Source organism: Thermobia domestica, chromosome 9, assembly GCF_964235325.1.
Source record: "Thermobia domestica chromosome 9, izTheDome1.hap1.1, whole genome shotgun sequence".
NCBI classification, from domain to species: domain Eukaryota; kingdom Metazoa; phylum Arthropoda; class Insecta; order Zygentoma; family Lepismatidae; genus Thermobia; species Thermobia domestica.
Window position 1 is genome coordinate 177,816,385 of NC_137462.1, and position 12,883 is coordinate 177,829,267.

Consider the following 12,883-nt stretch of genomic DNA (forward strand, 5'->3'; position numbering starts at 1 on the left):
TTGTGTTAAATTTGTTTCCAAGTGTGTGGGTTTCCGCTCTCTGACCAAAATGCCGCCCAAACCAAGCCGGTTTTAGAAAGGCTATGTTGCGGCTCTTTATGACGCCCACTTTAGTATTTCTGTTATTAGAAAACAGTGCAAGAAGAATGGTTGCAACATCAGTTTAAGTGAAATAAAAAATATTATTAAAAAGTACTTTGCCTAGGAAGCGGGAATGCACCAAGGCCACCTCCACCATGCAGAGGGAACTTCGCAAAATGGCAATGCAAGAAAATCCGCCAACACAAAGGTGTATGGCTAATCGTCTTGACGTGTCTTTGGGGACTGTGAGCCGGACGTTACACCATCAAATCAAGCTAGAAAAAGTCATGAAAGGTCGCGGCCATCTTCTCACGGGTGCCCACCAAAAGTAACGAAAGTGTAACGCTCGGAAGCTGTACGAACGGCATCTGGCAAAACAAAGGTGGATGAACGTCGTAACGCTCGATGAAGCATGGATTTATCTTTCCGACTGCGGCAAACCGAGAGCTATCATGTACCAAGAGAAAGGCGCCAAGAATTTCAGAAGGTGGGTCCGTGTCTGTAAAGAATCCTTCCCAAAAGGGTTCATTGTCGTACTGGCTCAGTAGCGTAACTAGAATTTTTCTCATGGGGGGGGGGGGGGCAATGAAGGAACCAAGAAAATTTGAGGGGGCCATCTCCAATGAATGAATTTTTTTATATATATATATATGTGTATGTTTTCAAGGTGAATGTTTTCATCTATATTGTTCATGATTTTACTTTTTTACGGCGAAAGTATAAGAATTAACTACTTCAAACAACTAGGATATATTAATACAATTGATTTCCAATATAAGTAAGTAGTAATTTAATCGCTGCATTTAAAATATGTGTGGCTGCTAGATTTAAGTGGAAGCAGAGAAATACACTTTTACAGGTCAAGAAAATAACTTAAGAGGTTCATGCCTCGACTTAAAAGAGGATCTTTCTTTCTTGTGGGCAGCAGCAAACTTATCAACAACTTCTTCAAGATCTAACGATTTAGCAATTTTCTTCAATATAAAGTAATCCTAAGTTTATCAACCTATCATCAGTCATTGAATTGCCTATATATCTTTAATCTTTTCAAACATGAGAATGGCCTTTCACATGTATCACTAGAAACTTATATAGAGATTATATGTAACTTGCTGGTTTCTAGGAATGCGTTGTTGTAGACGCAAAGATGAACGAAATTCACCAAGGAATCAACTTTGGTTTTCTCTCGTCTTCATACAACTTAATTGTGTTTGGGAGGATTTTGAGTTTACATTTAAATATTTTCAGATCACTTTCATAATACTGGACCATATGCTCCACAATGTTGTAAATTAGAAAGTTTTCACCTTTTCGATGTAGAGTGGTGATTGATCTAATGATTTTGCTACATGATCCAAAGCGTTTTTCCGTCTCAGTGATTGCTTTATCAATACTAGGCAGAAAAATGTCTCTTAATATATTATCTTTAGAAAATTCGTTTTCTGCCTCCAATGAAGGAAGAGATTAATCCACAATGAATTTGTGATATTTCAATGGAGAATGTCTAATTCGTTTCCACAAGGAATCCCTATAGCCTATCTGTTTCCGGCTCTGGAATTTCAAGACCATTTTCTATGCATATCGACAAATATTCTTGATAAATTTGTTCGAATGTTGTTCGTTGAGAGTCATATTCTCCAGACCACATTTTCGACAGCGTTCGAACTAGTGAATCTACAAGAATCAAACCTTCCGACATGTCTGCATCTAATTGAAATAAAGCGAAGCTCAAAGTTACAGCATGGCAGCAGTAATATTAAATTTTACCCGAAAACATTCCATCTCATATAGATGACATTTATTTCCCGGGTGGAATGATGGAATTAAATAAATATTACAAGTTCCAGAGTTGGTTTAATACCGCATAATAATATAAATAGTTGTTTGGTAGATAAACTGTATTAATAGTAATAATAAAGTAAAATGTGATGTACGAGGACAAAAGTGCTTACGAGACAAACGTCGCACAGAAACAGGAACTGAACTCTAACAGAACAGTGATTTGCCGTTCCACCCCACTTTAAATTATAAGCCTTGCTCTTGAAGCTTAAGTTTCACCCTAAAGTAAACTGCCAATAATTATCATGTATTCTTAATATTTCAGAAAAATGTCAAAATTTCACGCTCTAAAAGATAGTAGCCTAATCAGTGACGAAACTAGGCATTTGGTGCCCAGGGCAAATTTTGCGATTAGTACCCGTTTCATCTACATCCACACCAATAAACACACATATTAGTTTGCTGGCGCCCGGGCAACTGCCCCGGTTCCAGTATCTTGTTTTGATCTGGCCGTAGTTCAATTACTTTTTGTTACTTTTACCCTTGAGCTCTAAAACTGAGTAATGAATGTGCCTTTACGTTATTAAAATGATGAAGTGAGCACTCTTTGAAGCAAAAAGAGGAAATATGTTTTTCTTTCCCTAATATCAAACAGTGTTAGAACAGACATTTAAATCGGGACTCCTTACAGCAAAAGAAGTATACGTGGTCCTTTTCTTTCTTTCGTTTGTTTACCTTCACTACTTTTTAGAATTTGTTGTGAATTCAAATACACAAACACTTCACACCCACACCGAATGGCCAAAGCTCAGCGGTAAAACATCAGCTTAAGATTCGGAAGATGGTGTAATTGATCCCTCGTGGATAAATATTTCAACTGAGATTACCAAGATTCTTCCTCGGTGGCCCTATTGACTAATTTCCCTTATTTCTATTCTCTGAGTCTCGGATGTTTCAAAGACTTAAAATAAATTCAAATGTAGTTGAAATAACGCTACTATCCTGTAGTCGATGCTAAATTAATATTGTAAGTTTTGAGATTAGATTTGAAGGAGGGCATTAATTAGTATATCCTGTTGAAAATCCATGTCACCACTGATTTACTGTTCTGCATAATTCCTATAATGTAATTTTCTCAGAAATGCTTAATGCTTAATTTTCTCAGAAATGCATATTTTGACGCAGAATTAATATAAACCTGTGATAAAAATTGGTATTCACTGACTGAACTTACTGAATGGAATATCTGTAGATCAGTCCCACAAACATCAGATAACATACAACCTGGTCATGGGAGTAACTACACTTTTACACAAAACAGCATTACTGCCGCGACTAAGTTGTATCATCTCGGTATCTTACCTGATGGTTAGTAATCAGGAGATTGTAGCACTGGCTCTGTGATAAATTTCGGAATTTCTCTAGTAATAGCAGTTTTGGGATTAAGCTACAGTTAAAGTAGTTTAAAAGAAAATACTTCTGAAAGATTTATTTATAAAGAATCACTGATTTTTGTTAGCCTCATTTCCCAAGGCTTTAGTTAATAGAATAGGTCTACCAAGTGTAAAGTTTTACTGCAGTGCATGCTATTTGTAAGGAAGCATCTCTTATTTTAGTATGACTTTCAACATTGAAGCAAATCAGAATGCAGACTGATTTTTTTTTTTTTTTTTTTTTTTTTTTTGTTCTTTGTCGAAAACAAAGAAGACAACCAGATAAGGGACAGAGGTTAAAAGGAACGTTCAGATGCTGAGGTCAATGCATGCATCTTACAGATTTAGATAAATTAGATCTTGCTGTACTCCAAACAAAAAGGAGCCTGAAGATTTTTGCTCGGAACGCAGACTATTGCAACATACGATATTCTGCAGTTGGTAACTTTGTTGTCGAGATATTTTCGGTAGTAGTTTAACTTGCGGCCACTATTAATTCACCGTTTGTCGACCTATAGCAGTATCACTCTGTGTGTGTGTGGGGGGGGGGGCGCTAGGGGAGCCAAGATTTTGAGTAAGGGGGCCTGGCCCCCCAGGCCCACCCTTGGCTCCGCCACTGTACTGGCTACTGTTACCGAGGTAAATTGAAGATTCGTAGGGTGGCGAAGAACTGCAAAATAAATTCGCAGTATTTTCAGGAGCAGATCATGCGGTCGATCTACGAGCATCAGATTCCAACAATGTGCGGAAATGACGTCAATCTGGTGCGCATTCACATGGACAAGGCCTCATCACATACCTTACGATCGTCCCTCGCATTCTACAGGGAGATGGAGGAGGCAAGTGGTATACAGGTGATACCTTTCAATGCGGTACCTGTTAAATCTTCAGATGCAAGTCCTATGGACTATTGTGGATTTGGACTGCTGAAGCGGGCTTTGGGAAAACGGCGTGTGACAACTGTGGAAGGACTTTGGAAAGCTGTGCAAAGGGAATGGGACAAGATTCCCCTCCCAGTTCTTCAGAGAAGCCTATTACAGTGGAAATTACGCTGTCGGGCTATTGTTAGGAACCAAGGGAAACACATCGAGCACTTACGGACCTGGCGCCATGGATTCTTCTAAATTTTTAGGTAAGTCGAAATTGGCCAAATGTAGACTGAACAACCTCTGTATTACGATACTATTCTAGAACCATCGATAAATTCTGAATATACTGAGTGAATGAATTCTCACCTTGGTTAGGATTCCAGCAAAAAAGTGAAGATCGATTTCCCTGACATAAATGGAAAGATATGGGATAAATTCATACACTTTTTTAACGGCCTCCTCCATTCCCATACCCGTCCAACTCATTCCTTTAATTACTATTTACATATTTGTTATGTTCAATATGAATAATTGTTATTTACACAAAATTTATCATGTAAGTATATAATAATATATGTATACGACAGTACTACACAGCTTGACATTACAAATTTAGACTTTTTTGCTTGAAAAAACAATAAAAAGGAATACAATATGCAGTCAAGAATATATTGCCAACTCTCCCTGAGACCTACTACTATGTCCTAAAATAAAATGAAATGACATCTTTTAAGATTTACGTCCCACGGTTATGCAGTCTAGGCTAAAGGAGACAGTGATGGTGAGAAATGAATGAAATGGTGGAATGAAGAAAGTGGAAGGAAACGGGAGAACCCCGAGAAAACCCACGCACACTGTGTTTGCTCACCACGAAGTTCACCTGGCGCGAGTTGGGATCGAACCAAAGGACCACATGAACCAGAGATGAACGCTCCACCACTGAGCCACCGTGGCCAACTATTAGTCCTAATACTGCCAACTCTGAGACATGTTAATCCTTACATTTACATTTCATAAACAGAATTTTATTTTGCTTTCAGTTTTTGAATTTGTTCTACGAGAGCATCTTGTTCTTGTTTGTAACATAATTCCATTTGTTTCTTCTTTGCTTCCAATTTAACTTCAGCACTTAGTTTTCTTTTTTCACCTTCGATTTTACTTTCCTCTGCACTTTTGACTCGTTTCTGTTTAAGTTATTCTTCATAGCGTCTCCAAGCTGAACGAACTGAGAGAAGCATTCTTCGATCAACAGAAACAGATTCTACACCTCCCTAGTACATATTTGGATCATGCACCCGCTTCTGCTACCAGAGAATCTACGATTTTGTTTTCTAGAATAAGTGTCTTATTGACTAACCCCTCTTCCCCTCTCCACTGAGACATTGCCATAGGATGAAATTAAACATTTTCACAGGGAATGTTAATTTCGAAAAGTAACCCTTATGTCATGTTAATCCTGTGAATGTCAGATGTCGGGCTGGCACGCCTGACTGACATGACATAGTACGAGCCCATTCAGAGACTCAGGTGTCTTTTGTTACTGCGATAACACGAAGAACGTCCATAGTGGGGAGAACACGTGATCAGAGAGTTGTGGTTTTGAGAGTGTGCAGATCATATGTCTTAGTGAACGTGCCCTAGAAACACATGACGCAGAGAACACATATGAATGATGTAATGCGCGGTCGGATCATCAGTAGATTAGAAATGGGACAAAGTCAACAAGGTAAGGTTCGGGACTTGAATACTTCTCGCAATGATGTGTCGCGACTGTGGAATCGTTTCTTGGCTGGTGGAAACATGGAAGTACGGTGAAGGTTGTCGACGTACAACCACCCTGCCTGAGAATCCTTATCTGGTCTTAAATGCCCGACTTTACAGCTGCCCATGGGACTAATGTATCTTGTCAAACTGTTTACCGGCTGTTACAAGAATCCATATTGTATGTACACCGACCCGCCAGGTGATTCCCTTACACAACAGCAGCGGCAGTCACGCCTACAGTTGTGTATGGCCCACAGTGAGTGGACCTCAGAACAGTGGAGAAGCGTACTCTTCAATGATGTCACGATTCAGTTTGGAGAGTGGTTGGAGAGTCTGTTCGTTGGGAAGCACCTGGAACACGTTACCACCACCAAAATGTTAAAAGAGACAAATATGGAGGCCTATAATGTTACGGGTCTGTACACCAACCTCATGTGTTCCAGCAGCGAACAGCTGAGATCTACAGAAACGTCATTCTTAAAAGTGTGTCTGACTGTTCCGTAGTGCATACAATCCTGAATTTCATTTTGTGGATGATAATGCACGTCCATATAGGACACAGTTCGTGGAGGATTCCTGCAGCACTAAGACATCATGAGTCCCTAGTGACAAGCGCAGTCACTGGTCTTCAATCCCATTGAGCATGCATGAGATGCCCTCGGACGACGGATTACACCCTTAACACCTCCCCCACCGTCAACTGCTAAACTCTGAACGGTGCTTGTGCAAAAGTAGGATGCTTTACTACAGGAGTTCCTTAATCTAATCCGTAGTGTGGGTGCACGCTGTGCAGCCTGCATAGTTGTTCGCGGTAATTACGCCCCGTATTGAAGGTTTTTGTCAACAAAAACCCAAACTTGTGACAGTAAACAGGTGGTGACCCAAATTACATAAGTGTATTCAGTCACATTTTTCAGTGTTTATATGTCATCGCTACATATATATAAAGTTATTGCTAGCAATGAATGTACAACATTAAATGTTCCGCACTTTTCATATTTAGCATCTTTTCTGAAGCCAGAGAAGTCGAAAAATTCACGATAACTCATAAATATTAACATCCAGGATTGACTTTGGTTTTCTAGCCACTTTAATAAATATTCTCGATTCATTTATTTTCTGTCATAGTTTACCAGAGCTCAGTAGTACAGTTAGCTATGATTAGTCACAAAATCTGCAAGGAATGATAAAGGAAACCTCACAAACCTAAACTACTTTCTCCTTTTCTAGACTTACGGATGCAGATTATTAGCGAAGAGATACCAGACTATTTAAAGATTTAGGCTAACAGATATATTGAGAAATAATCATTTAACAAATCGCAATCTAAAATCGATCCCGTAACCAAATGCATCAGAACGCACGAAGTCTGCAAGATCCATGTTTTAAGTAATGTAACCAATCTCCTTTCTATGAAAAACTCCGTACTCTAATTCAGAAATGAATGGTTGGTAACAATTTAATATCCCGTTGGACCATGTACACAGAAAGCACGCGCGTTAGCCACTCGCCTACCAAGTTCACTATTCATTAATGGAAATGAATAAATAAATATTAAGCTGTTTTGCCTGTTTGGGGTCTACACTTCAAAAGTTAAATATTTGCTTACCGTTATATTCAGAAGTCATGAAGAAAACATACGTGGCTACTATTTTTGACCAGGATTAGGACTGCACTTACAACATACAATTTATGAAAACAACTTTACTGGCATATTTCTCAACTAAATGCAAACCGCACTGTCCTAAAATAAACTACCAAATTATAACTTTTACTTCGATTCTTACCGATTATGTTGTTTGTGTTCCTTGGATTCATTTTGTTCTTGAAGTTGTTTGCTACAGGAACGCCGGAGTTTCTTGATCCCTAGATGTTTCATGAGGTGCTGCCTTAACAGAGTTCGAGAGAGAAATCGCATGCTACAGTACTGGCATTCGTGCGGCTTTACATCTAAAATATATATATTACATATATAGTTAAAGAAAACTTCGAAGATTAAGACATATTCAGTCGTATTCAGAGACATTTTCACGTGTAATTAGCGTCGTACTACACGTGAAATACTTGTAATATTAACTTTCGTATGTAGAAACACACTGGTTATATTGAACACAACTTATATCGAAAAAGGCCAGCCACGACTTTTCCGCAGGATTGTTCAAATACATTAAGAGATATTAAGATAAGAAAGAATACTGAATGAATATAAGGCTAGAAATTAATATTTCAGTGCAAATCAAACAAACCACTAATCTTAAATGATAACATGCAGGTGTGTGCAGTCTAATACCTAGGTAAGGAACGGTTATTTAATATTGAAAAATATTACCTGAACCGCAATTGAAACTATTTCACATTAAGTCATTTTTACATTATTATCAAGACATTCCCTAGAGCCTGTCTATACCACCTATGCCCTCGGAAAATATGCGAACTATACTTCGTCCCCACCCTCGCCGCCCTCTGGCGGATGAAACCCTTTGCTTAGAGAAAAGTGAATGACCTCAGCTGTGTTGCCAATTTGTCATTTAGTCGTTTCGTCTTGACGAGTGAAGATCGTAGGCTACTTAAAGCGGTTAATAAGACAGAGCACAGAAGTCCGTGAAATAATTCATTGCGGCAACGCTTCCACATCCAACAATTGAAAGTTCGCAGCAACTTCTCTCTTTTTTCGAGGGAGGTACGGGAAATCACATATCGACAGCAGCGCCACTAGGGGCACAATTGAAATAGAAAGGCTCTAGTATCATTTAACGGTACTCTACCGGGCACATTCCATGATGGTTTGCGTCAATGCTACGCACAATTTGCGTTAAGCATAGCAGTTGTTACTTTTTGCAATTTTTGCGCCGCGTTGATATTAGGGATGAGCACAAAAATCGGTTTTCCGGTTCTTCAAAACTGGTTCGGTTTTCACCGACACCGGTTATCGGTTTTCTCCAAAACCGATTTGGTTATTTTCAAAATTGTTTCCGGTTTTTTTTTCAAAATTTGTTCTACTAACCAGAATAGTGTTTCGTTGTTCTCCGGAAACCGATTCCGTTTCCACAGAAATAGTTTTGTGTTTTTTCCAAAAGTTTTCACCGAAATCAGTTTCGGTGAAAACCGAAACAGGTTCTTGGAGAAAACCGAAACCGGTTTCGGTGAAAAACGAACAGGTTCTTGGAGAAAACCGAAACCGGTTTCGTTGAAAAACGGAACCAGTCTTAGAGAAAACCGAAATGTTTTTTTCTGGGATTTCGGTTTTTCTAGAAACCGGTTTCCGGTTTTTATAAAAAACGGTTTTGCCCATTCCTAGTTGATATACGCAGAATTTTGCGAACCCCGGTACGGTATACGTAAATTTGAAAAAAAATATTTTCTGTATTTTTTCTTCCATATTACAATCAGAAATGACGTCCTTTCGTGTTGAAAGCAAAAGCCACATCAATAACAGATGCAATTTTGGAACAGGTTTTCCAAAACTGAAGATACATGCAAGCGCCATTTATACTTCTAACCAAGCAGGGTATTATTTGAGATTGTCTTATTCCAGGAGCGCACCCATGGGAGTCCACCGGGTCCGGAACCACACAAAATTTGTAACTCAAAAGATATTTGTTCACTTTCTTAGTAAAAATATACTTACTTGAGAAGAGAAATGATTCATGTAGCCTAAAGATTTGATCTTACTTCTCATTTGTACTTTTTCTTTCCTTTTATAAAAACAATTTAGTTCTATTATTTTTTTCTGAGAATTTTGGAAACAGTAGTTACAAATCACTTATATTTTTCAAGTATATAATGATAACAGTTCAATAGTACACCCAGCCACAAAAGTATCTCTCCCCTAAGTGCTCTAATTCCATTACTTGGGGTCCAGGTAATTTGCAGTTGTGAGAACGCCTAGACAGATGCAACCCAACTTACACGTAACATTTCTCGGGACTGACAGCAGTTGGTAGCCCTGGTCCAGGTGTTTATCCAGGTAAAATTGTAAAGTAGGTGACTAACGAAAAGTTCTCCATTCTAAGATGAATATCTATGGTTCGGATCGTGTTTTCCAAAGAACAGCATATATTTATCTTAATATTGCTGTGTATGTAATGTATTATTTCTTTATATACTGTATGTTTAGAGAAATAAAAATACTGACCACGAATGAATCAGAAAATGCTTGAAAATAGCTGAAAATATCAAACCTAGAACAATTGCTGGAAATAAGTTAGTAAATGATTGCATTCGTTGAGAGACCTTCTCCAATTCTCCTCATTCCGACATCTTTTTCTTTCTGGAGGAGATATTACCTTTCTTGTGACACTGAGTATGTATTGAAATTGAAACATTTGAAAAAGTTTCAACCTGGCCGGGATTCCAACCCGGGCCCGCCGAACAGGAGTTCAATACGCTAACCACTTACCTACCACGTCACTCAACCTTTTATCTAAACTTTTAGCTAGTTAAAATCGTTGCATGTAAGACTATACAAAATCGTATGAGAAGACGTTCGTTATGAGTGTCACAATGACTTACTCGAGATTTCAATCTTTAACTCAAAAGCAAGTTATATTGACCTTCGTCAATGAGGAAAATATCACGAAACGTTCTTCAAGTTGAGGCTACCTCATCGTTTTTAACTGCTCCTGATGTACATTACTACTATTCTTTCTCATCGTAACATCTGATTTTCAAAGAAGAGCCGGCAGCATTTACGCCGATCCCAAGAGTTTCAGTATTCGCACGCTACCCTAGCCAGCTGTTTGAAGTTGGTCATCTAACTAACCCCTGCGGGGCTTCTAACCCGTTCCTACTACTACTACTACTACTACTACTACTACTACTACTACTACTACTACTATTATTATTATTATTATTATTATTATTATTATTATTATTATTATTATTATTATTATTATTATTAATATTATTATTATTATTATTATTATTACTTTTACTATGGATCCGTATAGTGAAACTACAAGCTTATTTTAATGAAAAAAGTGTTATGAAAATTTAAAAAATCCTTGGGCAAGATTTGAACCCACGCCAAAAACTATTTTCATTACTAGAACGTTGCCCTAGAACACTCAGCCACGAGGGCCAACAGCAGTTGGCCTTAATTTCCGCTATATGTAGAAATGAAAATGAAATGAAATTTTTGAGTTTTACGTCCCACAGTTATGCCGGTTAGGCTAAAGGAGACGGTGATGATGAAAGATGAATGAAATGGTGGAATGAAGAAAGTGGGAGGAAACGGGAGAACCCCGAGAAAACCCACGCACACGGTGTTTGTCCACCACAAAGTTCACTTGGCGGGAGCAGGGCTTGAACCCGAGACCCCAAGCACCAGAAGTGAACGCTCTACCACTGAGCCTCCGCGGCCCCTGCCGCTATATGTAGGTCATGACTCTTGATGTCCTATCTGTATCGGCCAATAAGATCAGAGGATATCTGAAACCCTTAGAATCTCCCGCACACCAAGGTCTGCGGGGTAGTTAGTTACGCCTCTGGGCCCGTTCCATACATGACAAATTAATTAAGGGGATAATATTAACAAATCTGACAATAATATACAAATATATATTATTTCTAGTGCCCCTAATAGTAGATATTTTTTTTTTTTTTTTTTTTTTTTTTTACTGAAATGGGCCCACGACTTATTATTGTTTTATTTACCTTTAGTGTGCTGTTCTGTTTATGTAATATAGTGAACCTGTTTGATGCTTCACTTATAAATTCATTTTCGTATCGTATATGAAGTAAGACAATTTTGTCTTAAAATGGGAACTCCTTGAAGGACCGGGAGCTTCCTTGGGGGGGAGGGCAGTGGCCCCCCTGCCCCCACCAAGTTACGCCCTGTATCGTGGGAGTCATTTGTTCTTATTTGGAAGATATTGTTTACGTAATTGATTTTGTAATTCTGTTATTCCTTTATTATTATTGCAAAGTCGAGACTTGGTTACATATTTTATGTTTTATGAATTTTCTGATTGGATTTCAAGTCTCTGTTGAATAATCGACACACTCCACTTTAGGGGGGTTTGGAGGTGGGAAATATTATCCTGTTGCTTTCATTTGTTTACTTGCATACTACATCAAGCCTGGATACTACATTTTACGTTTCTATATCTACGTGAAGTACCCTAAAGGTTGTGATGATCATAAGAGAATAAGTGAATAAGTAATGAGATCAATGAACTTTGCGTAAAACAACATTTAAAGTATCAGGTCGGAAGCCATAACGTATTTCGGTAAAACATGACAAATGATGGTTTGTGGATATACTAGAGTTATTCCGATCATGCAATAGTTTGTCATGAATAGCTAAGATGTTGAGCGTTTTGTGTATTAATATTGCTCTTTGTTTGGTTTGGTTTTGCAGATTTGATCAGAGATGACGTGGGTCAATGAGAACTTCACCCACCACCCACCGCGACCCACACTCACCCATGATCCACCACCCACCACTCTGACGCACTATCCACCATGACCCACTCCGACCCACCACCCACCATGAACCACTGACCCACCAAAACACATCGTCAACTCTGACATATGATCCACGCCCTCTTTTCTACCGACTAAAGAGTTTATACTTGTAATAAATCCAGGTTGTCAAATTTCAACTAATCGGGGTTTGAATTTCTACGGTCAATCCCTCAAGAACCGCTCTGTTACAATAATGATGGATCGGGCCTTCACGATATAAAATGGTAAAGTGTTTGTCATGGGCAAAATTACGATGAATTTCAATTAAATTATCATGGTCTAATTATTTTCTTGTTGAATTATCGATACTTTTCAGTGGAAAAACGGATAAAATTTGAAAGTCCCAAATCAAGGTACGTAGACCAACATACAGAAGCTTACATTACAAATTTTATGTCTATTTTTCTCACAACTTTATGGGTTGATTGCTCTGTGCTCTAAGCGTTCCATATAATAAACAAGTTTCAGCAATTATTATAAAGCGCATGG

At 38.4% G+C, this 12,883-nt stretch overlaps 1 protein-coding gene across 2 annotated transcripts in view; it reads right to left on the minus strand.

The window, feature by feature from the left end:
* The window catches only part of LOC145660461 (uncharacterized), a 91,522-nt gene that overhangs the window by 13,629 nt on the left and 65,010 nt on the right, over positions 1-12,883 (minus strand). For both annotated transcript variants that reach the window (XM_081725509.1, XM_081725510.1), the window contains exon 6: positions 7,714-7,876. In XM_081725509.1, the coding sequence (XP_081581635.1) occupies positions 7,714-7,876 (163 nt within the window). The remainder of the gene's footprint in view (positions 1-7,713; positions 7,877-12,883) is intronic.